Source organism: Pangasianodon hypophthalmus, chromosome 4, assembly GCF_027358585.1.
Source record: "Pangasianodon hypophthalmus isolate fPanHyp1 chromosome 4, fPanHyp1.pri, whole genome shotgun sequence".
Taxonomy (NCBI): Eukaryota; Metazoa; Chordata; class Actinopteri; order Siluriformes; family Pangasiidae; genus Pangasianodon; species Pangasianodon hypophthalmus.
The window spans coordinates 12,525,547-12,551,724 of NC_069713.1; the positions used below are offsets into that span (position 1 = coordinate 12,525,547).

The window sequence follows — 26,178 nt, forward strand, 5'->3', positions numbered from 1 at the left end:
ATTAAAATATATTGATTGAAATATAAGTTAACACATGACAGTGTATATGCAACACTAACCACACTGGTGTTTCTATCAGTGGGCTTTTATTGGCCATTGGGACATGCATGTACTGGCCTACAGCTTCTTCTTAAACACACACTGAATGCTTGCTTTCTTTTACTTAGACACTCCGATTTCTTACTCAGATTACTTTACAAGCAGGCTTAGCGAATTTTTATATGACGTTATATACAACAACAGCAAAAAAAAAAAAAAAAAAAACAGACAACCTACAGATCATATTCCAAAATGTTTAAAACCTGGCACTTCCTTTTTGTGCAGCTATCAGTGGCACAAATAAACTTTTGAATAAAAAAATAAGCTAAAATATTTAAGTGCTTTTACTTTGGACAAATTAGTGGCTAAAACACACAAATAAAAGGAAATAAAAGACCACAGAGAAAAAAAAAACTCTCAAAAAAGGCAAAGAACTCTCCCAAACCAAACACTATGGAACTACTTCTGACTTATTTCTATTTGTGAGTCTGGGTGGAGACGTGTTTAATAAAACTGTCATATCCTTCTTTCTTCTTATGTTACTAGGGACAGTGGGACCCATAACACCTTTCAGGGATGAACTCTGTGTTTAACATGTTTCTGTGTGAAGAGAAAGAAGATTATTAACCCACACTATTCACTGCAAATCTACTGAAGTTACTCAGAGTATTTCAAAAACAAAACTCATAAAACACTCCAGACTTAGTTAATTATAAATCAAATATGCGACATTATGTTATTTCAGAAAATAAGCAACATTTTAAAGGCGGCATCTTAAGAAATGTGTAATCCACCTTAATGTCTTTATGATACAGTATATCATATCCTTTCCTTTGCTGACATAAAGAAAGATAATTATATTATTACATCTTACTAAATGAACACAGTAAAATATACCATATGTACAGTTATATCCTTCACATTGCTGCACTGGCACTTTACACTGTACGTCGTGGGAACAACTGGGATTTGAACAACTCACATTTTATGTCTGTGTGAATGTGTCCAGGTATGAGCTTCTAACCATGTGAAGTCACACCATGGACAACTGGCTAACAGCTGCCCTTTCTACAGACATGACAAATGAGCAAGTAAAAAAAAGTGATAGGGAATGAGAAAGAGAGTGAGTGTGAGAAGCTGTGAACTTGGCAGATGGCAGGAGCACATGGAGCGTGATTTATAGCGAAAGAGTCATAGTGTGTGGGCTTCATCCTGCTGGACACACAGTAATGTAAACTGTGGTGAAAAAGCTGAATAATCTCTTTACAGCCAGAGCAGGGACTCGTTACCTTTTCAGCTGGTAGAGCCACAGAACATAAATAAAAGATTTTAAAAAATTAAAATGTGTTCAGTTTCTTGGCAGCAACATATGGATCACACCTCATTGTTGATAGGTACTACCAACGTCCATTAGGTGACAATACGATAGCTGCATTTCAGATTTCTTCTTTAATCCAGCTGCTAGAGGTGTTGGATTATTTTTTAATCCCACTCCCGAAGGATTTCTGACCAATCCTGCCCACTGCCACAGTTATTATTGTTATTTGTACCTGCCTCAACACTTTCTAATGAACTTGGTTCTATTTCCAAAATATAAACAAATTAGTAATTATAAAGAATAAAGCATTTACAGAAGATGTTATACACATTGCGCAGTGCTGCACAAACAACCTGCCATGTCCGATACGTCCCCATGTGAATGTACATAGCCTTCCTTTGTTCTGTAAACTTCATATCTGACTGCCTGTCGCTCTCGTGCAATTTTTTTGTTGGCTCCCATGGGCTCGCAGCCTGGATGCACACCACTAACAGTTACATAAACTACACCACATAGTGATCGTTTAGCCACAAATACCATAAACAAGAATATATAAGTGATGCTTTACATTTGCAAGTTAAGTATATGATGGACCCTGATTTTTCAGTAAATGCGATTTTAAAGTCCATTCAGGCTAGAAATAATGATATACATTGTCTTTTTTTTTTTGTCAATAGTACTTAACATTAGCTTACAGTCTTGTTTTTACTTCTTGTAAGCTTTGTATTGCTTTAACTATTTGACCTGCACTCAGCAACTGTCCAATAGCAAACTCAGCAATACTGTCCAATAGAATTTAGAGACTAGAGAGATGTCTTGCCTCTAATGTTAGCAAATGATGTTAGAAACGTTTTTAACAATATTGTTAGACCTATTTACTTAAAGTCATGTTTAAACTATTTAAAATTTGATTACTTTATTAATTTCTTCAGCTTGTTTTGTTGCCTAATATGGATTCCCAAAAACAGCCATATTTGGCTTGTGAGCCAACAGGTTTTAAAAATTTCATCTCACTCTTACTGCAATTTTGTGCTTATATTACATTTCCTAAACCCTGTGTCTAGCCAACTCTTTGAACACCTGCCTCAGATATGAAATAAACTTTTAAATTGCAATTTATAAACCTATAAACATGCAAAACCTGGACTATCTTTTACTGTGGGAGTTCTCATGTACAGCTATAAGTTTCTCCAGCCTCTGGTCTCTGGGGACACAGAATCGGGGCTTCAGTCAGGCTTTTAGAAAAGTAGCCCTCAGCAGGATTACTTGTGCTCTTCCGAACATCTCATCTCTGTTTGCCTTTTTCTGTCCTTATCTCATCTAGCATCCTGCTCTCTCCTTCAATCAGACCACTCGGTTTCGTCCAGCTCAGAGTCCTCATCTGATTCGCTGTACTCCACAGCAATGCGGCGTGACAGAATTGTGGCTACATCATTGCCCACAGGCTCCTTCTTAGCCTCCAGCTCCCTCTGCTCCTGCACTTTCCTCAACTGGATTCCTGAGGGTGAGGAAAAAAGAAGCGTAGATAAACCAGTTAGACATATACTAATTATCACTCACTGTTTTTGTATCACAATACATGTTTTATATTAAAATAGCCAGATTAGAAGATTAGAAATGTAAAGATCCGGCGATCCATGTCCAGGAGCCAAGAGAGCAAAATTTGTGTGAGGGATGGCATACTCTCTTTACCCTGTCAATCACAGTGACATTAGCCAATCAGGGGCATCTGTGAGCTCATGTATGCGGAAGAAGGCAGATAGCACTGTCCTCCGAGTGTGTTATACTGCCCTGTGATGCGGCGTGAGCAGCAGTTTGATAAGATACGGTTGGCTGGCTTCATGTCTCGCACTAACGGGCCTTCACTTTCCCCAGTTGGGGAAAAAAAAACAGGGATTCAAAGGGATGTAATGATCTTGACTGTAGTTGATCATTTGAATAATTTTTTCTGGGACTGGGAAAAACACTGCAGTGTATTGGTGTAAAGCTTTTTCTGGCTCTTTTGACATTCAAGCCACAAGTTTCCCTCAGTCTGTCTCTGTCTCTCACCTCGGCGTATGGCCGCTAGCAGGTCACTCCTGGCGTCGCTCATGGGGACCAGAGGCACCTGAGCCTTCCTGGGGGCTACCACCTCAGCAGGGGCTGGCGGCAGGTTGTGTGTGAGTGGGTGTGTGTGTGTCGGGGGTCCGGATGGAGGTGGTGGAGGAGCTGCAGGAGGAGAAGAGCCGTAGGGACGGGACAGGGAGGCCATGGTGCTGGCAGGAAGGGAGGAGGAAGAGGAGGAGGAGGGAGCAGTCGGGCTGTCAAAGGCTGTCTGAGCTGATGGGATGAGAGGAGGAGGTGGAGGAGGAGGAGCAGGAGGGATGAAGAACTCGGAGTGCTGGGACTGTTGACTGCTGTAGGAAGAAATGTAGGAAACACATTTAGTCTTATAAAAATCTTAAACATCATAAAATACCTTTGTCTTTATAAAGATGAAAACAGATCTAAGTAATAGCAATGTGATTTCACACATATTACATTTTCAACACACATACACATACCTGTAGTCTTTAGCCTGAGCTGGGCGAGGGCCGTTGACAGTGGGGTCAGTGGGCGGGGTTGTGTGTAAGGGCTGGATTCTACCCAGCGTGTCTCTCCCAGCTGGAGTGGACAGGGTGCCAGTGGGTCGGTAGCCTCGCTGCAGTGTCTGGGTCTGGGAGGGAGTGAGGATGAGCTCCTTACCATCTGTGGTGGAGAGAGCGCTGCATGGTGGTGTGTGTTGTGCAGGCCGGTTTGGGCTGCCAGGGTACGAGTGCTCACCCACGTCTGATAACACTGACCTGAGAGGACAAGGGGAAACTCACAGATTCACAATCCACTCATATAAGTGGAACTCTTAATGTCATGATGATTATTTCTTATATTCCCTCAGTTAGTGTTTTCATGATGGTCCGTCCAAAATCTAACATAGGTGTCAACTTGGGTTGAGCTCTGATAACTGAAGGCCATAGCACATAATTTTCATACTCATTAAACCATTCAGTTAGCACTTGTGCCCTGTGGTTGGGGGTGGAGTGTGTTTTGTGTAGATTTATGTCTATATGTCTAATGTTTTTAATGGTCCGCTGTAAATGATAAATGCCCACTAGAGGGCAGCAGAGAGGAAGGACAAAATAAACCCATCCTGAGTTAGGATTGGGTTCAGACTGGATGAAGGCTGCTTCTTACCTGTTGTCAGGTGACAGTGAGCCCTCTGATGACATGCCGTGGTATGGGGAGGGTGTAAAGCGGGCATCGGGGCGAAATTCTTTGTCATAGGCCAGCACGTTCCATTCCTGCCTGCGGTTCCGAGCTTTCCGAACCTTCTTCACCTCACGACCTGGTTCCTCCACCTGCTTCTGCTGCTCCTGAGAGATTGACAGAGAGAGAGAGGGTGAGAGAGATACACAAAGTCATACACATTAAATAAAAAAAAAACCCTCAATTTCCAAAGTAGATTATTAGGTTCTATTCTACACACATGATTTTAAAATTACACACACAAACAGACAGATTTCAGTAACTGAGAAATCCGAGAAGCTGGTGAAAAAATCAGAAGGTGCATGAAGGGCTGGCTATCTGGACTGAAAGATGGATGATGAAAGAAATGAGGAAGAGGAGGGAGGAACGAGAGCAGCAATAAGGCAGGTCTCTTACAGAGCAGAAGAGGGGGCTTCTGGGAGCGGCCTGCCTGGACAGCGACTTAGACTGGGCTGAGTGAGCCTGGGCCGGACCGCTCGTCTGGAGAGAGGGTGCATAGTCTCTCTGGTTAGAGTAATGACACACACACATTCACAGACACACAGAGAGGGGAAAACGCCTGACAGAGTGGTGATGTGGGTGGAAAATGGAGCTGAACTTGTTGTTTCTTTTAGGCTCACTGGAAAACACATGACTACATAGCAAATTTGCAAGTGCTGGAGCTGTGATATGAGCTTGAACATCTGAGTAAACATAAGAACTTTGCTGCAGTGGCATTGGTTTCATGTCAGCTCTGTGAGGGAAACACTGCTCATAGCCATTGTACAATTACTATTATAACATTACATGGAAAACTCAATAGTGCATAAATCTTCCAAGGAAACAAGATGTTTTGGAAAAAAGTGGGAAGTATATATGGGACGTATATATGCTGAAGCGTATCACTCCACTTATGAATATTAACATTTACGAGCTATAGCAGACTAAGAGGATGTAGTATTTGCTTTTAATCCAGATCAAGCTTACAGTTTGCATTAGGTCCTCGCTGACAGTGTCTGACATTCTCATTCTGCATTCAGTTTAACTCAGTGTTAGCCAAATCACTCCCTTCATAACTTTCCCTAAGCTTGTGCTGCATTCAGAACCATCTAGTGTTTATTACTCTTGCTTGCTAGAAATTTCTGAACACAAGTAGTAGAGAGAAAATCCAATACTTTATTTTCTTAGGACTGTTGTCAAATTGGGTTCGAATGATGGCAGAGGAGAAGATAGTGAGGTGGGTAAGTAGCTAGCTAGCCTACTAATGCAATAAACTAGTCGGCTTCAGACACTCTACAAACCATCCATCACATGATTTTTAACAACGTTACAGTAGCTGATGTTTACGTCTTTCAACAACATATCATAAAATGCATCAATAGTGTATGCATGAGCTAAATTTGAAATGGATAGGACTAGAAAAGAAGGTTAAAAATCTGTTCTTTTTTTCACAGAAAACAAATATCTTACCATAGTGCTCAAAATCAAAATTGATGTGCTGCACTGTTACATTACCAGTGAAAAGTATGCATTTCTACAGAACCACCTCCTTAGAATGTGTGTTTTGTTTCAAAAATACTTAATACTTACTTTAACACAATCCCCTGATACGTGCCGGGAAACTGGGTGTGTAAATCTCAAACATGTTTGACGTGAATATATTGATAACAGTTATATAGCATGGCAAATGTAATCCAAAGGGGTGGAATTGGTAAATGGTGAGGTGGTGCCTAAGGTTGTATAGGTAATACTGATGCTGTGTGTGTGTGTGTCAAGTGGATGGGAATGATTATGATTAGTAATGGAAGCAGCAACTGAAGATAAACACTGAAGCTGATCAAATATTTCTTTTAAACTCACACCCACACACACCTTCTGGCGTCTCTTCTCTTTCCTCTTGTCCTCTGTGGCTTGTAGCATTTTCTCCTTCCAGAGGTTGAAGAAGTATGACGGGTCTGTGTAAAACTTCAGAGCGTCCTTCTTATCATCTCTGATAAACAGAAAGAGAGAAAGAGAGAGAGACAGGGAGAGAGAGTTACATTATTTATTCACTTTGTGTTGTCTTGTTGTTTGTCCAAAAGTGCTAAAAAAAACAAAACAAAAACAAACCAAAACAAAAAAAGGTCCATCTGTAGTCACATCTGTAGTCACATGCTCATGTGACATCATTTCCTCTGCTACTCGCTAATTTTGTCCCTTCATCATTCTTTCTTTATCTCCCTTTCTTCCTCCCTCCCCACACCCTACTAAGCTCATCTGCTGCTTCACTGTGTGCATCTGGATCACTGACTGGAAAATACAAATTTCTGCTGTTTCAGTTACTGTGGTTTCCCTTAACCACATTTGACCGCGGTCCGAAAAAATTAAATAGAAAATTCCAGAAATACAGTGAACATTCATAATTTAAATTGCATGCTGCTCTGAGTAACGTGATGAAATCTCCTGTGGTCCCGTCCAGGACGTTAATCATCCCTGTGTATACGCTACCCAGCCGTTAATCACTTAGTAGCCGTCTCAGTTATCAGATCAGCTCTCGCAGTATTGCAGGGCTTGTGTTCAAGTAACCCTTATTTTGCTTAATGATGGCCCCAAAGTGGAAGAGTAGTGATGCTGGCAAATTGGACGTGCCAGAGAGAAGTCGTAAAGTGCTTCCTTTAGGTGAAGAAGAACGAAGAAGAAGAAAGGTGAATACAGTACAATAAATATTTGAGAGAGAGAGAGAGAGAGAGCACATTCACATAACTTTTATTCTTATAATTGTTCTATTTTATTATTAGTTATTGTTGTTAATGTCTTATTGTGCCTAATTTATAAATTAAACTTCATCATAGTTATGTACAGTATATAGTGTTAGCTACTATCCACGGTTTCAGGCATCCGCTGGTGGCTTGAAACCTATCCCCCGTGGATACAGGGATCCTACTCTATGCATATCACATTTAAATGCAATACAACCTTGTAGACAGTAAAGGTTTTAGGATGAGACAGACATAAGAGAAAGTTTTAACAAAACTGTTGTTATTGGGTCTTGCTCACATTTCCTACACTGATGCAATATAGTAAAAAATTAGATCTGGGTATTTACACTTTCCTGACAGTTTTGTGTGCATAATCAGATCCACACAACTATGCTGGTAATGCACAATCACAAATTCTACCCTGTGAAAAAGTAGTCCCACTCTTAACGAAAGAGTTATACTGCTGCCACTACATCAACTGCCATTAGACTTCCCCTTACAAGTGAATTTCAAGTCAAATTTTTAGAGTAAGTTTTCCTAAATACATGGAAATGTTCTTCTCTGTGCTGATCACATTCACTACTGATGTACGCCATATACACTACTGATGTAGTGGAGAGGAATTAGATTGAAAAGAAAAAAAAAAAAAACACAGACTAATTCATTTAATAACATAATTTCCAGTTTTCAATTTCAGTGATTATTAAAGACTGAAGAATAAATTGTTAACAGTGGTCGAGATATAAATACACTGATTAGTATTTAGGGAGAAAAAAGAATTGAAGAAAGAAACGAATGATAAGCAAGGACAGTAAATTGTCATTGTTGTTGTTGTTCTTCTACTTCCGGCTGCTCCCATTAGGGGTCGCCACAGTGGATCATTGGCCCGCATATTTGATTTGGCACAGGCGGTGACAGGAGGCCTAACCACTATTCCTCCAGGGACCCGTATGGACAATAAATTGCCGTAAGCTGGTTAAAGTGGGCATTAGGAAATGAAATGTAATTGTACAGTTGCTGGACCTGTATGGGGTGAGGATATTGAGCGGCGGAGGCTTGTCTCCACACTGATAGATCTCCATAACAGGGTTGGGGATGGAGGCACGTGACACCACCTGCTGATCCTGAGTGGTGGAGCTCTTAAACGCCTTCCTCATGTTGATGTCTTGCAGTGAGACTGAAAAAAAAAGAGAGGGAAGAAAAGAAATAACAGACACAATCAATAAAAGTAGTACAGCCATATTAAATAAATCATGGAAGACCATAAGGAATTAGAGTAATAATGTGTATGCTTATCTTCAATCACTGAAAATGTATCATGGCAGTGAGGAAGTGTGTGTGTACAGAGTTATGACCTTTCATATAAACATGGCCAACGTGGACATGGACAACACAAGATGACTGACCTCATTTACCCTGCTCAAAAACAGCACGTTTCAGTACCAGCACTAGACCAGAGTCTCGGTCACACTTCAGTCTAGTGTATCAGACAACATATCTAATACAACAAGAGTGTGCAGATGCACCAGAGCTCACAGGCATCATTTTTATGCTGATTTGCAGCCTGTTGTATATTGTATACAGTGATGATGCAGGTAAGGGCAAATCCTAGATCAGTTCGCAGGAGTTCCTCTGGTTAAATCCATCCTAAAGCTCTTTACAGCAAAAGGATTTTCCTCCACAGAGACTGAACAGAGCACACTCCCAGCCCTGGCAGATGGACATTCTCACATGCTCTCTTTCTCACATTCTGTCTGCAGAAAACGGTGCACAGTCTGGCTGGTTAGAGCAATGAGACACACACACACACATAGAGGAAAAAAAATGCAGCTGAGCAGATTCTGTTACAAACAAATAAAATGGCACCACATTTGTGGCTATGCTGCATGTGGGCAGAGTGCTTCAGCTCCATATGGCTTACTGCTGCTTGAAACAGCACCATCATGTTCACACAGCATAATATTCATCTGATAATGACTGCACATAAAAAATACATAAAAACCTTGGAAGGATAGACTATACAAGTTATAGGAAAACTATATATAAAGCATTAATAGAGCATTCATTCATTTTATCCTAGTCAGGTTTACTGTAAATTCAGAGTCTATGCCAGGAATACTGGGTGTGAGATGGGATACCAGTTAATCACAGGGCATCATGCACACACACACACACACACACACACACACACACACACACACACACAGACTCATTCACATCTAGCCCAATCCACTTACTGGCATGTTTCTGAGAAGTGGGAGGAAACCAGAGAAACCCACACAGACACTAGAAGAACATGCGAAAAACCCACACAGACAGTATTAATAATTCTGACACACTTCCCGGAACTGAGAACTTTTTCAGATGGAAAAATCTGTGATTATGTATTAGAAAAGTCGCCGAGTGGGTCGTGCACACAAAACTGTCAGGAGTGTGTGAGGAACTGGAATTGCATTTTCCTGTTGGATAAAACTCAAGGTGAAAACAGCTTTGGTAAAATTTCCTTTTGTGTTTGTTTCATCCTAAGGCCCTCATAAATAGAGTGTAACTGTTGTAGTTTTGATTTTATGTGATATATTCCTGCATTTTACATGTTTGCTAGTGGAATCTAACAACTGCCATTAGACTTTTATTCTAAAATGAATTTTTCTCAGTACAGGGAAATGTGTAGAAATACGATAATACACTACAGATGTGGTAGATAGAGATTAAGTTGATAAATGCTGGAGTATCCCTTTAATATCCCATATGTATTAAATGTATATTTCAATACAGTCAGGAACTGATTATACAGTAGGTCAGTGTTCATAGTGCAACATTATGTGCTAGTAAAGTAATAACAATGCTAACGTGTATTTACGTTGCACACGGTGTGACTGTTTATCCTGACTGCAGATTGAACACAGATATAATTATTATGTAAACACAGTGAGACAGCAGAGCAATGGAAATGCAGTGACTTGTTAATTATTCATGAGCTGCTACACAGCGCCGAGCCAGAATAAAGCTCTGATTAGGCCTTAAGGGCCACGGCACCGCCTGACTGAACATTAAAGATTAAACAGGATGCAATTTTTTACACGGGAGAGAAATGTGTAATCAATCTGCAAGTCTTTATGTGGGTTAATCTAAAACAGGCAACTGTGATGGACAGAGACACTCTTTCTAATAAATCTGTCACAGTAAAGGTCTACAGATTCCAGCAATGCAATAGCTGAAGCATGGTCTGCTTCCTAGCAAAAGAATCATGTTCCAGAGATTATTTGGATGCCCATGTTGTTTCATTCAGCTTCAGTTTTCACAGGCACCCTCCTCACTAGCTTGCGGTGTACAAATCTGTGTTGTATACAGGACATCAAATTCAGCCTTTAAAGAAACATTAAAACATTCAAAGCTAAACAAAATAACAAGTTTTTATGCATTTTTGTTGCAACCCCCCCAAAAAAAACAAAACAAAACAAAAAACTAAAAGTAGCCTAGGAACATCACAATGGTTTAATTTCATTAATGCCATGTGTGAATGTGCTTCATATGCAATTTTAATAGCTGGTAGTGAAATTGTCACATATGTCACAGATAGACAGGAGAGGGATTTCAGCATCTGGTCTATATTTCCATATTTCCAGTGACTAAATTAACAGTACCCAAACCTGTCAGGATATATCATAACACTAGGCAAGCTGGCAATCAGCCTTAGCATGCAGATTTACATTATTTTTCATTTCTGCATGTAGTCCTGTGTACTGTACCACTGTACTTTGTGTTGCACCATGAGTGACAGGGCTTAACCATTTCCAATCATGCTTTTGAATTCAGGTCAAAATCGTGGCTACCAGAAAAGTGTTAATATTTGCTGTTAACATCTGGTCAAGAGAAACTGAGTGTCAGTACAAGCACTTATCTCCCAATCAGGCTGCAGATGTTATTGATCTGAACATGGCTGTGCCTGTGCAGTGCTCAGACTGATTGGTATGCAGCAGAACTCTCTCATTGACACCAGCATCTCTACACTTCATTCTAGGCTTCTTTCTCTCCTTTTATCTACAACATTTATCACTCTCTTCAGCTCTTTATCTGTGGGTACACGTACATAAGGAATAAAAGACCAGCAGAAATCTGATGTCTGGTTATGAATTAATAATCACAGTGCTCATATTGGGGGAAGGGCTGCAGTGAACCTCCATTTACCCCTCATACACCATGGCCATGCACAGAAGTGCACACACACGCACATCTGGTTTATCAATATTCACGGGCTGTTTTTTTTTTTTTTTCTTCACTCTGTTCTCTGCCATCCTGCTGTTTTTCTGGAGTATTATTCCCACTCAGACTCGCTCCATGCTGTATACAGTCAAAGGGTCATTTGCAGGTCGGTCACATACACAAAACATCACTTAATGGATTCCCCAGGGACCTTTATCAGTGCAGACATTAAAAGTGTGTGTGAAGCATGTGTGTGTTTCTCCCACAGGAGCGTCAATGTCAGGTTTAATTGGACGATGGGGCTGATAATTCCTGCCACTCCTTTTAAAAGACTTTTGTCAAATTTTACATTCATTTTCATTCTAAATAATAAATTAATGAATCTGCCACCTACTTTATTATGAGTAATCTAGACAGAATGTTGTTTGGAGTGTGTTTACTGTGTAACGTTTAGATCAGTGGTGAAATTTGTTTCATGGAAAATTCCAATGGTTTCTCAGCCTTGGTATAATATCTTTTGAGTGTTTGTCCGGATAATAAATCCACCACCCCCATCTTTCTCCCACACAACCTTCAATTGGTTTTGGCCTGATAAAATGTTTATCAGTCAATTTGAAGTATAAAACAGTGCAAAAAGAGCCAATGAGCCACAATGTTCCCAAAGCCAATACTGTTATCTGGCACAGTCCTCTCTGCTTCACTCATAAATGTAACTGCCTTTAAACGGAATGCAGCGCAGAAATAGAAAACAAATCAGACAGTCTTATTTTATTTGATACATTATATTTTTGGAGAATTTTCCTTAATTCTTTTCATTAATTATTATTGTCGATGCTTTCATATAGATTAATTAACAAAACTGCCTGGCCAAGAAACAGCATAAGGAGATGTATGAATTAATACAAACACAAAACAGTGCAGATATAAGTGCTTCAGCTCCAGCTCTCACAAAGAGAAACTGGGGCATCGCTGCACACTACACATGGAGGGGGCAGGGGTAAACTGAGGGAGGGTAACTGGATTCACCCACAGACACTCCGAGAGGGAATGAGGACACAAAACACTGTGATAAAAAGAGAGCAAGAGCAGGGGCACAGCAAGAGAGTGAGGAGGAAAATTATTTCTGTCAATAAGGCATTCTCTCTCCTTCTTGCTCTTATTTAAAAGCTAGGTCACTTTACCAACTATAGTCTCAAAGGAGATTTTAATAGGGGACAGCGCTCAGAGGAGAACTCGCTCCCTCTCACACTGATAACATGAACTTTACAACACAGTTTTATAAGAGCTCTGGATCAGTTCATACCTTCTTCCACAGTGGAATCCAACTGGGTGACTTTAACAGCCAGCAGGTCCACGCGCTCCTGCAGGTGACTCATGCGCAAGCAGAAACTGTTCGCTTCTTTAAACAGCTCCCCGAAGACGTCTTCTGCATGGCGACCTGCAAAAGGGCCAGCTGCATTAAGAACACAACAGCAAAAAAGATAGTTCATCTGTCTTCAGTACCTCGCAGATAATAAGAGGAATCAGAAGAATGAGAGGAACAAAGCAAGTAAAAATATAAAAAAAAAAGAAAAAGACAGACTATTGGGTGTTAGTAATACGCATTTAAAAATAATTTTGTAGTCTAGTACTGAAAAAACACAAAAAACAAGTGATTACTAGATATTTAAAATAAAGAATCTAACACGGTTTAGCTTTACTTAACAGAAGCATTTTTTTGGGCTAAGTAGCAAAAATTAGGCAGTTGACTGAATAAAAGCTGCTGGATGTACGATTTTGGAATTTTGTCCTCTCTGCGAGTGTAATATTCTACTGCAAGCTATATGCAGAAGTATATTGTAATGTGTGCTGAGCTCTTATTCCACTGCATGCAGTAATCTCATGGAGTGCCTAAGCAAAACACATACAGAGAGAATTAAAGACTGCCACCCAAACCATATATAACACACACTACATAGTATTCCTAAATAGTACTGATTACTATTTAACAAGGTAGTATGGAACACAGCACAAGTACTGGCAACTCTGAGGATATAATTATCTGCCCCAATTTCCTTAATATTACAGAACTTATTTGTCACAGTTACTGAGTACTGGGTGAAGGAGACAAATCTCTCAGTTACGCTTCTCAGTAATCTCCGAGCAATCTCTGAAGCCACCTCTGGTCGCTTCCGATGTGTGTATTTTTATTACCTGATACGTGTTCTCTAATCTGTGCATTTTGTTCTCGACCCTGTCAAAAATGTGAGGTATGAGAGGGATATCTAAAGTACAGAGCAACAAATGGAAGTTATACACTAACAGTGAGCAGACACCCTAGATATCTCACTCTCACCCATTATAACCGAGTTTAACATACAAAAAGACAGAGGAACACACAAACACTTCCTGTTAATCACTACTGTCATGAGTTCTCTAGCTAAAACCACTGCGTAATGATACAAATTCCACAACGAGGATAAATCATCAGACTATCATCTATCCTTCACTGCCTTCCCACCAAATTAGAGAACGAACAAATGCCTTACCTGTTCAACAAGAAAAAGCTAAAACTTCATCGGTCCAGCAGTACTTTTTGTTTTGCCCCTTATTGTATTTATAAAATATTGTGCATAATTTCTTGTCATTGCTATACTCTCTACCTGACTACTACCCCAATAACCGCAACGTCCATATATAGTATAAGCTTATCTGCTGAATACTGAGTCATAGTATGTTATGTTTACATTCACAGCAATTTATTATATTGTTATTCTTTTGCACTACTGTTATATCTGACACTTTCTTACTAGAACTGCGTACTGATTGGCGCTGCACTGTCTCTTACTGTGCCTATGGTCCTGTTTTAGTAGTTATTGTACTGTTTTAGTAGTTTTGCACTGGCTTGTGCTGTTTGCACACATTTGCACGTGCACTTTATGCAGAAATGTGTAGTCTCTTTTAGCTCTGTGTTGTTTGCTGTAGCACCATGGTCCTGGAGGAACGTTGTTTCGTTTCACTGTGTACTAACTAGCTGTATATGGTTGAAATGACAATAAAGCCACTTGACTTGAGTATAGTATAATATCAGATTGTTTCACTGACCTCTGTGCCCTTATAGTCAGACTTCTTTCATGCCTAAATTTAGGATGTGGTGACGCTTGACATAACTGAGCTGGCGTATGACGTACATGTACAAATTTCCAGCTTATTCTGACCCAACACCGCTGACACAGAGCTGATTGTGAATTGCAGTGTGACTCACAGCAGCTCCGGAACATCATATTATACATATTACAGTGTTTTTATCTCCCCTGACTCAACTGCCTTGTTTTTCCTTTTTAACAGAAAAAAAATCCTAAGCACTTTAGCTTTAAATAACCAAGCAATAAATATTGCCTCTCTAAGCAAACGTTTCTCAAGAGTCACTTTATCAACAAGGCTAAGATGAAGCATATTTTTCAATATCATTTTAGCTGTCAGTTGTATTGTCGTTTCTTCTCACTTTGGGCTAAATGTTCACCAATGTGAAAATTTTAAATGACACGTCTTTCTTCCTTCGATGAATCTAGATTCACTGTGGCATGCTTCTCATCAAACTCGTATATGTGTTGTATCTTGATTCCACCAGTCAAACTTTTCACTCAACATTCTCTCTATTTTTCTAAAGTATTACCACATTTTTATTTCATGTCAGGCAAATTTTCATTAATTGATTGGGTGGTCCTTGATAAGTCGACTTCTCGTGCCCATCACTAACTGAAAGACGGGTGGATAGTTGGAAAAAGAGCAGCTGTTCTGATGAATATAGTGCAGAAAAAGGACTATTGGGAGGGACTGACTTACTGAGGCTACCAAGCTGTTTGATGACGGCTGCCAGAGTGCTGTTGGTGACACACTCAAGCTCACTGGAGACTCGATCAGGTAGAGCACCCCGGCACAGGTGCCTGGGCTCAATGCTCCTCTTTACCAGTGGCATGGCGATATACTGCACAAAGAAAGAGAGGGAGGGAGAGAGAGAGAGAGAGAGAGAGAGAGAGAGAATCATCATGACCGACACAATCAAGACAGAATTAAGCTATAAGTTATAGAAAGACACTTAATAACTAAGACCTGTCTGTTCTTCCTTCCACAGAAGACTGGAAAAGTTCTTAAGATGAAAAAGGCAGTCTGAAAAAGTCACTCTGCATATCAAACACATCCAGTGATTGGTCAGTTGTGATGTATGTAGCAGAATCTTTGTATACATGCTTGTATTTTCACTTACATGACTACAGAAATGCCATGAAACCAAACGATAGCTGAAAGAAGACTGCAAAGACACACTTTCAGCTACTTTTTTTTTTTTTTTTTAACTATTCCACCTACTTGTTTATGCATATAGCATAGAACCTGCTGTTCTGAAAAAATGATGTAGATTTTTAGAAGTTTGTTTCATTTGCAATCCTCAGATGCACGTCTGATGACTCATAAACCAGCCTTCTGCCATCTGATGTACGCTCTAAAGACAGACTGACCTCCGTAGTCTAGACCTTCTGTTGGGGTATAATGATGGCATAAAGAGCATCACATTAGAGCAAGCATCCCCGCTATGAGCCTGGTGTGTGTGTGTGTGTGTGTGTGTGTGTGTGTGTGTGTGTGTAATTACCCCTGGGGCCAATTTTCATCTCAGGCTGTTTGCACTGTGGCAGACAATGCAGAACAAAGATCTAATGAGTCACAGATACACGACCACACATACATAAAACCCTATACACAGGGGACACGCGCAGACGCCATGTCATGTAGGTTGTACAAGGGTAATAAAAACTCTATGAATTCAGTAATAAACGGCAGAAGACCGTTTTATTAGCATACTTTAACATTCCCAAAAGCATTGTACATGTTAAGCTTAATGTATCCCAACTGGACTGAAGCACATCTGATTAAAATGTATGATTAACTGATGAGTTGGTTCAGGTGTAATGAGGTGAAGTAAATTGTGCACCAGGGACCGCCACCTTCTTCCTGCTCAGTCTGTCACTCCTCAAAGATGTTCACTGTACTGATTTGGTCCACACACACGCACGCACGCACACACACACACACACACACACACACACACACACACACACACACACACACACACACCCCACAGCTTTGTATATCCTTAAAGTCAGATATTCAACCAAGCTCAAATATGTTTTTCTGTAACATCACCTAAAGAATCCAGCTAAGCAGAATTATCAATATTGAATAATGATCAGCATGTTAAAGTAGAATGTTAAAGAATGATAGGTGTGGCACAAGTATACATGTCGCACACACACACACAGACACACACACACACACACAGAGGCAGCACACTAACTTGGACACACACTGCATCGCTTAGCAACCAGAGCGGGTCGATACCCCGTCACCAATGAGAAATGAGGAGAACAACTCTGGTATTCTTGTAAGCTCTGTGTGTGTGTGTGTGTGTTTGCGTGTGTGGACGCTGCACAATTACAAAAAAACAACTGCAATAGCTGGTCACCTTCATTGTTAGATTCTTATTTCATCCTAGTGTTGTTTTGAGACAAACAACATTATTATTTGTAAAAGTACTTTCCGTATTTTTCTATTTTTCTTGCCCTTTGCTCAGACTTCATAAGTGGGGGACATGAAGATTTGGCATCAAAATCAGTAGAGACACTAAAGCTGTGTGTACACTAGGGATCTATATATAAATACATTCATCAGATTTAATTGAGATTGTGTTCTAAAAGGATATAAATACAGCTAAGATGTTTTTTAGAAAGCTTGCCAGAAAGGTTCTTGGAGCATCTGGCTTAGACTAGAGGTGTTCACTGGGATTGGGATCCTGCAGGATGCAATAGAAATGTTGTGTAAGCAAAAGAGCAGTGAGATAATCAGCTTGCGGGTCACAGTGGTTTAAATAAGGCTACCAATTTGTTTATGTTTTGGGAAATAGAACCAACTAAATTGGTTAGAAAATATCACGGGCAGGTACAAAAAAAAAAAAAAAAAAAAAACAGTCCAGTGCATACAAGGAACTGATGAGGAACTTCCAGAGCCAGAATTCACAGACAGTGCTGGCATTTCTACCTCTGGGGCTTTTTTCCAGAGTTTCTGGGGGAATAGTGGTTTAGGCCACACCCAATTTAGGTTTACAGACACCTCAATATAAGCACACATCACCCTAACACATAGTGACTGGTCTGATCTCACTATCCCTCCACACCAATGCGTGATGTCTAATTCAAGTCACACACCAGCTAGCTTTTTGAAAGCCCAAATACATTCTCCTGAAATAAAATATTTACAGTGTTTCTCTGTTCTGTCAATCCTCCTTTGCTTTATATTCTTTCTTCTTTTTATTTCACACTGTTACTCCATAAATAAAGCATCCAGGCTGTGTATGTGAGCACAGGCCTGATCAGTGTGATAATGGTCGCCTGGAGCAACTGCCCTGAGATCAGAGATCTGTAGAGCATAAGTAAGAGAAAGATGGGTTAATTAAGAGAGGTAAAGTGCTGCTGCATTTGTGATCTCTTGAGCCTATCATGCAAAAATATCTCTAATCAGAAAAGCTCTTATTTACATTCCTTTAACCCAACTGAGAGTGCATTTCACCTCCTGACAAGCCTGGAAAAGCATCACAAAAGAAGAATGCAACAGATTGGTAATGTAAGTGGGTCACTGGCTTGTTATTGCAAGCAAGGGATATGCAACCAAATATTAAGTATTATTTACTTAAGTCTATCTGTTCCTATACTTTTGCTCACCTAAAAATTGAGTGGTCTGCTAACAAAGGTGCCATGTTCTAATTTGTTTAACTCATCTAGATGTAAATATTAGGAAAAGAAAAGCTGAAAATATAAAATCTCATATTTACCCAAATGTCTTCAGTGAATAGCAAAAAGAAAAGAATTGGCCTTGCCTTTCCAATACTTTTGGAGGGGACTGTATTTTAAACAAGTGCATGTCTGTACTCATTAAGCATACAAAATATTAGGCATTAAAGACCATTAGTTACTAGCTAGTGCAGTTCCTGTTATTTGTGTTTTTCTGCCTTTCTGCACAGCAAGCAGCCTTTAACACTGTGCACTGTGTGGCATGTAGAAATGACTGAAGCAGAACAGCAAAGAATAGACGAATGGATTTGGATGGCACTGTTCCCAAACCCCCGCCTTCCCCTGATCCCCTTTTTCCACGGCCTGGCAAAGGCCCTTTGATGTGTGAATCTCCGCTCTCTCTGGAAGTCTCTTCTAGCTCAGCCAAAACGCAAACAAAAATGTGATGGCTTTTTCCGGCTGCTAATCCAGCACGCATAAAACTGCCCCAAATCCTCACAACAGACAAGAGAGAAAATGTTACCATGGTTTCCTTTCACGTCTTTCAATTTTTTTTGCTTGATCAAAAAATAGGGTGAGAAAATTACTGACAGAGAGAGAGAGAGACATATCTAGAAAATGGATGAGAGAGACACACGGACAGAGCAAGAGAATGACAGTGGCCGCCATGTACTGAGAGAGAGAGAGAGAGAGAGAGAGAGGAAGGCAGAGACAGAGACAGAAAGTCAGAGGGAGAGATAGACAAAATGAGAGAGACAACCTGAAAAAGACAGAGAAAGACAACAAGATGGGGAGAGAAGGGCAGGGGAGAGAGAGAGACATAATGAGAGTGACAGAAAGAGACAGAGAGAGAGAGAGAAAGGAGAGACAGTGAGAGGAACAGAAAGGGAGAGAGACACAGACAGAGAGAGGGAAAGGAAGAGGGGGTCTCATTGGACTGCAATGGGGAAAGTTATGAAAAGGTGAGAGATTATGAATAAAACATGGCGAGCAGAAAGCAGCCTCATAAAGCAGGAGAAAACACAGATTGGTTATTAAACACACACAACCTCAGACAGACAGGAGACTGCATGAGGATACACACTGCCTACAAATGGGCAAATAACAAAGATCATCTTTTTTCAAGGCTCTGAAGAGAAGTCTTTGAACTAACACTCTTGAATTGGACTAATATAAAAACATGCTAATTTTTAACTGTTGGACTCCATTAGAGCTTCACAAGCTTCATCACACGTGCTCAGCATGTGTTTCCGAGCACCGCACTGGGCCGGGCTTTGGTAAAGCTGTCACCTTAGTAAGATAAGCTTCTATCTGGGTGAAGAATCAATGACAGACAGAATCAGTAAGGTCAAAAAGTCTAGGCTTGCATGGAGCCTCTGTGTATTTGTATTTCATATTCAGTATGTCTTAACCATGATTTCAGTGACAGACGCTATCAACATTGCGACCAGTGACATTTGAATTGAGATTTTTATATCATGGTGCAATAAAGCGACAAATGCAAATGATTGGCACAAATGGTTCCTCAGGCCAATCCTATGTCACATGTGGTCCGATGTTGCTTCAGTTCCCAACTGTGTAAAGAGACATTACAAAGAAAAATAAAGCTGGGAAGGAAACAGTAGAGATCATTGGTACCTCTGGTATATGCAGCTAGAACAGGTAGTTTGCTTTGCTAACCTGCCAATGAAGCTAGCATGAAGTCTTTCATGTAACATATAAATCAAATTTAAATATATTTTAAACTAGAGTGGTGTGTATAAATCATACATTGGGCTGTAGGCTATATATTTTGGCTACTATCATTTCTCACTGCAGGTAAAAAACAACAAAAAACAGGACAGTGCACACCCACAAGTGAAAACAATAGCAGTCACTACACACTCACAAGAGATAAACTACAAGCAACACAACTTGTGGCCTGCTAGTGTGAACGTAGAATTAGAAACTGCCTCTTATTGGATTGTCCCTGTTACTGCATGCACTATTTTCAGATTTGTCAGAGGATTTGCACATATATTTAGCATGATATATTTGTGATTTATTTAGACATATAAGAACATTATTCAGATAACTGGGGATTTTTTTGTTATATGACAGAAGAAAATTAAAAAAAAAAAACATTCCATCTCATTTTGACTCGTTTATCTATCAGTTTAACTTCTATACCAACTTCGAAACCTTGCTCTGAATCCAACATTCCTTCTATCCCTCCCACTCCTATGCACTCCTGTCACACACAATTAAATGTGGTGCCCTCAGCACAATTACAAACTAGTGAAGGCCCACGTGAGCTGCGGTGTCCCCATTCCCCACTGTGTGCCGTCCTGGTTGAGCTAGAGCTTAGAGTCAGATCTGCAGAACACATCCACTTTATCCAGCAGGGCTTTCAGTAGTGTCAGAGAACAAGAACGCGCATGATGTACTTACAAATACACTGTGATATTGTGTCTGAAATCAATACTACATAAAATACACACTTACTTTAGCAATGGGGAAACATAGTACTCACCAGTGTGGACTTTCATGCAGTTGGAGCTTAAATATATTCGCTTGTACTGGATTTTGCTTCAATATGAAAGTCACACTGGTCAAATAGTTGGAGTAAGCATAGAGTCAGAAATGACAGAAATTACTTTGGACTTATAAGATGTAATTTTCTTGGTTTACATTCTCACTCTGGTTAATCAGGATCACACCTGCCTCACATGACATGGTTTACAGTGCAGTAACTCAACTGTGCTCAGTGCGAGCGTGGCTAAGCCTGATCCCAGATCAGCCCAAAAGGGCAATAAGGGCAAATTAAAGGTAATAGCTGCTAAAAATGCAGAAACTCAACATCACTAGAAAAAGAACTCAACATCACTTTGTTTCCCTGCATGAGAGAATCATACATCTAACACCAGTGTTGCATGAGAGTGATGGAAAAGAGAAGCCTGGGTGGAAGGTAGATCTGATAAATATGAAAAAGGAAATGAGGACATGGCTGAGGAGAGTGAAGGACACAGAAAAGTCAGAAATGACAGCTACACTAAGACCAAACAACAAAAAATCCATGTCTTCTGTTTTTCCAATAACACCAGCCAAGTCTGTGGCTCTGCAGCTATGTTTGGTCTGAATGACTATTTATAAGAATAAATAAGAGTGATTGTTCATCTTTATCAATCCTGAGCTCAGACTGCTCTCAGTGTGGATTTCCTCAGGTGCTCCCTGTGTCCTGGGTTCTCCGGTTTCCTCCCAAAACAATTATAGTAGGTGGATTGGCTATGTCAAAATGCCACTAGGTGTGAATAAGTGTTTACGGATGCGTCCATGGAAGCCTGAGATATACTGGCATCCCATATAGAGTGTGTTTCTGCCTAATACCTAGTGTTCCCAGCATAGGCTCTGGATCCACTGTGACCCTGAGCAAGATAAAGCGCTTACTGAAGATGGATAAATGACTGAATGAATGAATGTTCATCTTTAATGGACCATATAGGATGTGGTAGCCCCGACAAACTCAGAACTATCAGAGTCACTGCTGGGCCAAATCAATGTACAAATCAATGTGAGCTATGTAGCCAGCTAACTGACAGACTGTTAATGAGTGTGGCTTCTTCGGTATCTATTGATTCCGAATCAGCCGAATCACAGCTGTGCCGATATTCAGTATGACCACGTTCATGTTCGTGCGAAATTCCTTAACTGTAAACCAACTGGAATAGAATTGTCTGCTAAATTAATAAATCTAATCATTAGTCACGTTTATATGGACACTTTTTGTTTCAATTGGAATGAAATCAATCAGATTGATTAATCCGATCGCAGTGTTTACAAGAACGCTGAATAAAGTAATCGGGCTGATATGCGCGTTTACATGACAGAATCGGATTTGATCTTCTGACATGCGCACAGTGCATGAATACATGTTTCCCGCCGTTCCAACATGCAGATACTAGCAGCCACTCTCCTGCCATTGCTTCTTTTTTTCGCTTTAAAAAGCAGACTTAACATTTGCCTATTTCAGCTGCTAATTAGAAGACGACGAGCGCGTGATGTGTTGTGCAATTAAAATGCCCCTTCCCGGGCCCAGAACAAGGCGTCTGTGGATGAGGGTCTGAAGCAAGGACCGGTGGGACAACGTCGTCTTGCACCACTTCACAGACGAGGAGTGGAAGGAGAATTTTAGGATGACACAACAGTCATTTATGACACTATGCTCAATGGTGGAGGGGTACATGGCACCTGGTGAGGCTACGGTCAGAGCCCTGACTGCCGTGCGTCATACGTCATTACGTGATTTGTACGTCATTGCACATGCGCAGAACTATCTGGTTTCATTTTCAATCCGATGAAGTGTTTACATGTCCTCTCCATCGGATTAGAAAAGGTTTAAACCACCCCTTACGATCCGAATGAAATTTTAATAGGTTTTGGCCAATTCATTCCGACTGACGTGCTTACATGCGACTTTTTAAATCTGATTGTGCTTCTAGTCCAATTACGATCGGATTATTAGTGTCCATGTAAACGCAGCTATTGATACACTTCCAGTTCAGGACTGTGACTGTTGTACTTGATAGTATTGCTTGCTGTTAACACAAGGAGTAGATACATATCCAAACATCCAATATAACATCCAGTATAACTTTTTCAACAGGAAAAGTACCAAGTATTTAACAGCTGACATCAGTATGTAAGGCTTAAATGATTAAAAAGAAAAAAAAAAGAAAGCAGTAATTGTGCACTGACCTTTTTTGAGAGCAAACCGAGTAGAACTTTATTTCCCCAGTCCTCTTGTCCTGCAGCCAGTCCCCAAACACAGCACAGTTTATGTCAGTGGTGTGAAAGCCACACGGATGTGCTAAAATCACAAGCCTCTGTATAGACATGGTCTAATTGGAAACTCTGAAAATGGCTTCACACATTGCTGTTCATGTTAATCATCCCAAACCCAAGTGTCTGTAATTAACAGCTGAGGCAGAAGGACGGGTCATCAGTCCAGCTTGACTCTTCTGACTTTTTTTTGTCTGGTAACTGCACCCAAACGCTGATGGACTTGTAACAAGCTCTGAGCCAAGACTGATGACATGAATCGATCGATTGACATCATCCATGATCACCTATGATCTAGTGCTTAGATTACTTCCCACAGAAAAATGGTATTGATCATGTGCTGCTGCCCAGTGTTGCTGACTCAGCATGCCTGGATATATATGAGGGCGTGTGTGAGTGTGTGTGTGTGTGAGAGAGAGAGGGAGAGAGAGAGAGAGAGAGAGAGAGAGAATAAAGGTATACATTGAAAAAAAAGTGTGACATTACAATCCTTATCTGCATGCATGTTTATTTCAACAGCAAGATCTATAGTGAGGACTGAAAAATTCCATGTTTCATGAACTCTCAGTATTTCTTGGAGGACGTCTTACTCATGATACTGTGAGGACAGTGTATGTGTGTCAGCATAAGTTTGTGTGAGAGACAGACAGCTAGGAAAACTACAATAATGGGCTATTCCTGTTATGCACCATGCTGACTCATGTTATTCCACTGTTGATGTTTTCAAAAGAGCCGCAATGCTTGCATTTTGCTTTTGGGCTGCTCACAAAAAAGGTCTTAATGCTAAAAGACAAAGCTGTTTATCCCACACAGAGAAAGAATGGCAAATGTCTGTGTTACCTACAGCCACATGCAACAACAATATGGGGCAGAGGTGGTCAAAGACACACTAATGTAACAGGGTGTTGTGCTCAAACAGCAAGCAGAACAGGATTCTAGTAAAGTGTTCAGGATGTCTGAAGAGCCAAGATAAGTCATGATTTTGCCCTGTATCGTATACCGTGAAATTACAAGCCCAGATGGACAAGACATAGAAGCCTAAAGAGTTCTACATTTGACCTATTTTTGGAGAATGTAAGACTCAGAGAGAGGACCTGTTCCAGATGCAGAACACAGACCTCCTCAGTAACATCCTCTCAAAGGACAAAACAGAATTCCTGGAAAGATTAGCACACCACTCTTCACAGACTTTCTCTTCCTGTCATATAAATGAATACTGGACCATTTTTCCAGAGATGCCCTGGTAGCCACAGAATAGAAAAAAATCATCTTTGGCCTGGCTGAAAATTCCTAAAGAGAAACAGCCACAGGAGCAGCTACACAATGCCACCATCTTCCCATTGATACACTCTCAAAAAAAAAAAAAAAAAGTACTAAACTAATACCTTTCCTTGTTGTGGTTATGGTATCCTCAAGGGCGCATCACTTGTACCTTAATATATATATATTTTTCACCTGGAAACAAGGATATACAGTCGTCTCTGAAAGTATTGGAACAGCAAGGCCAATTCTTTTGTTTTTGTTATACACTTGGGAACATTTGGACATTTGGGCTTGAGAATTTCACTTTTCATTTCCTGCTATTTATATCTAGATGTGTTTAAACAAGCAACCCTTCTAAGTTTTTAAAATAAAGCTTTAAAGGTATAGCCTACCTCATGCACCATTCTACCTAAATATGATTTTGTGATATGATCGTTTTCATAGGTATCATAGGGCCCTCCTGTATATTAAACATCACTGCAGAATGCATTAAGAAAGTAGTCCAAGTGTAGCCTTAATTCAAGTCCTCTTGTGCTGAGGCAAGTCCCAAAGTACAAGGCAGCTAATGTTAAAGGTATGGCAGCTACATGAGAAACAGTTTTTGGCAAGGTTCAAATGTAATGTTTGTCAAGAATCCCAATTCGTGTAGTACAGTACAGTACATTCATAAACTGTAACTGTAACTGTAAAAGAGCTCGTTTGTGGTAGTGTGGATGTGACAGGAGAACAGACTTCACGCTTCCTTTACTTTAGCACTTAGCTGTTCTGCTTTTGAGGAGATGAGTTGTCGCGCGCGCAGGTGACAATATTTACTACAGCGGAAGTGCGCGTGCGCGGGAGAGCGCGAGAGAGAGAGAGAGCGCACATTCAGTGTACAGTACAAACCAACAAAAATACGCTTAGCTCCAAAATAAGGACATTTTAAACAAATCACGGATATCTGAGTTAATGTCAGAGCCTATGTTTAATCAGTATTGAACCTCAATGAACTCTTTGAAATTATATGTAAGTAATAATAATAATGATAATGATAATGATAATAATAATAATAAAGTAACATTCAGGTGTATGCGTGCTTGATGCATTAAATGCTAGTACACACAGATGCAGAATAATTAATAATAATGACTGGGAGTGAACAGAAACAGCAGACAGGTCAGTCAGATGGCAACAGGAACAAACCCGACGCTAGTTAACATGCCACAGATTGCAGCTCTGCTTTTTCCCCCTCTGTCAGCGATATGAGACAGAAACTAGCTGCATGTTTTCTCCTGTTTCACAGTCACTCTTTTCCAAGAGGAGCATCAGGAGTACGAGGTTAGCATTAGCTGCTTAGCCCAGTGAATTAAACCCGATTAAATGTCCATGTTATTTACCTGCACGCTGCAGACGTTAGGCTGACTTATCTCACACTTTTCACTACGACTCCTTCTTCTTCTTCTTCTTCTTTTGTCTTTTTTCCCCTCACATAGCTTCCTGTAGTCCCCGGCTGCACGGTTTTCGCATTAAGCTAATGTGAATAGCAGTCATTTGACAGTGTGTTTGAGGTTTGGAGCTGTGTGTGTGTGTGTGTGTGTGTGTGTCCGATGCTGACTGTATCTGCATGTGTGTTTCCTTGGCAGCGTCGACTCTTCTGCGCGAGCGGAGTGCTGCTCTGCGCATGCGCAGCACTATACACCAGACCACCACCCAGCCGTACACTGGGGACAGTGACACATCA

The 26,178-nt window shown here is 40.4% G+C and overlaps 1 protein-coding gene across 2 annotated transcripts; it reads right to left on the bottom strand.

Moving 5' to 3' along the window:
* Window positions 1-69: 69 nt before the first annotated feature.
* zgc:109889 (uncharacterized protein LOC553542 homolog) lies at window positions 70-26,178 on the bottom strand. Of its 2 annotated transcripts, XM_026935800.3 has the most exons (10): window positions 25,835-26,178; window positions 15,385-15,526; window positions 12,863-12,997; window positions 8,380-8,533; window positions 6,491-6,608; window positions 5,036-5,119; window positions 4,568-4,746; window positions 3,901-4,179; window positions 3,407-3,753; window positions 70-2,855 (listed from the first exon to the last, which is right to left on the bottom strand). In XM_026935800.3, exons 2-10 carry the CDS (start codon window positions 15,515-15,517, stop codon window positions 2,698-2,700), a joined length of 1,587 nt encoding a protein of 528 aa, XP_026791601.3. In that variant the 5' UTR covers window positions 15,518-15,526; window positions 25,835-26,178; the 3' UTR covers window positions 70-2,697. The 2 variants fall into 2 exon arrangements, with proteins under 2 accessions (XP_026791601.3, XP_026791602.3); XM_026935801.3 differs by lacking the exon at window positions 5,036-5,119 and having other exon boundaries at window positions 25,835-26,177.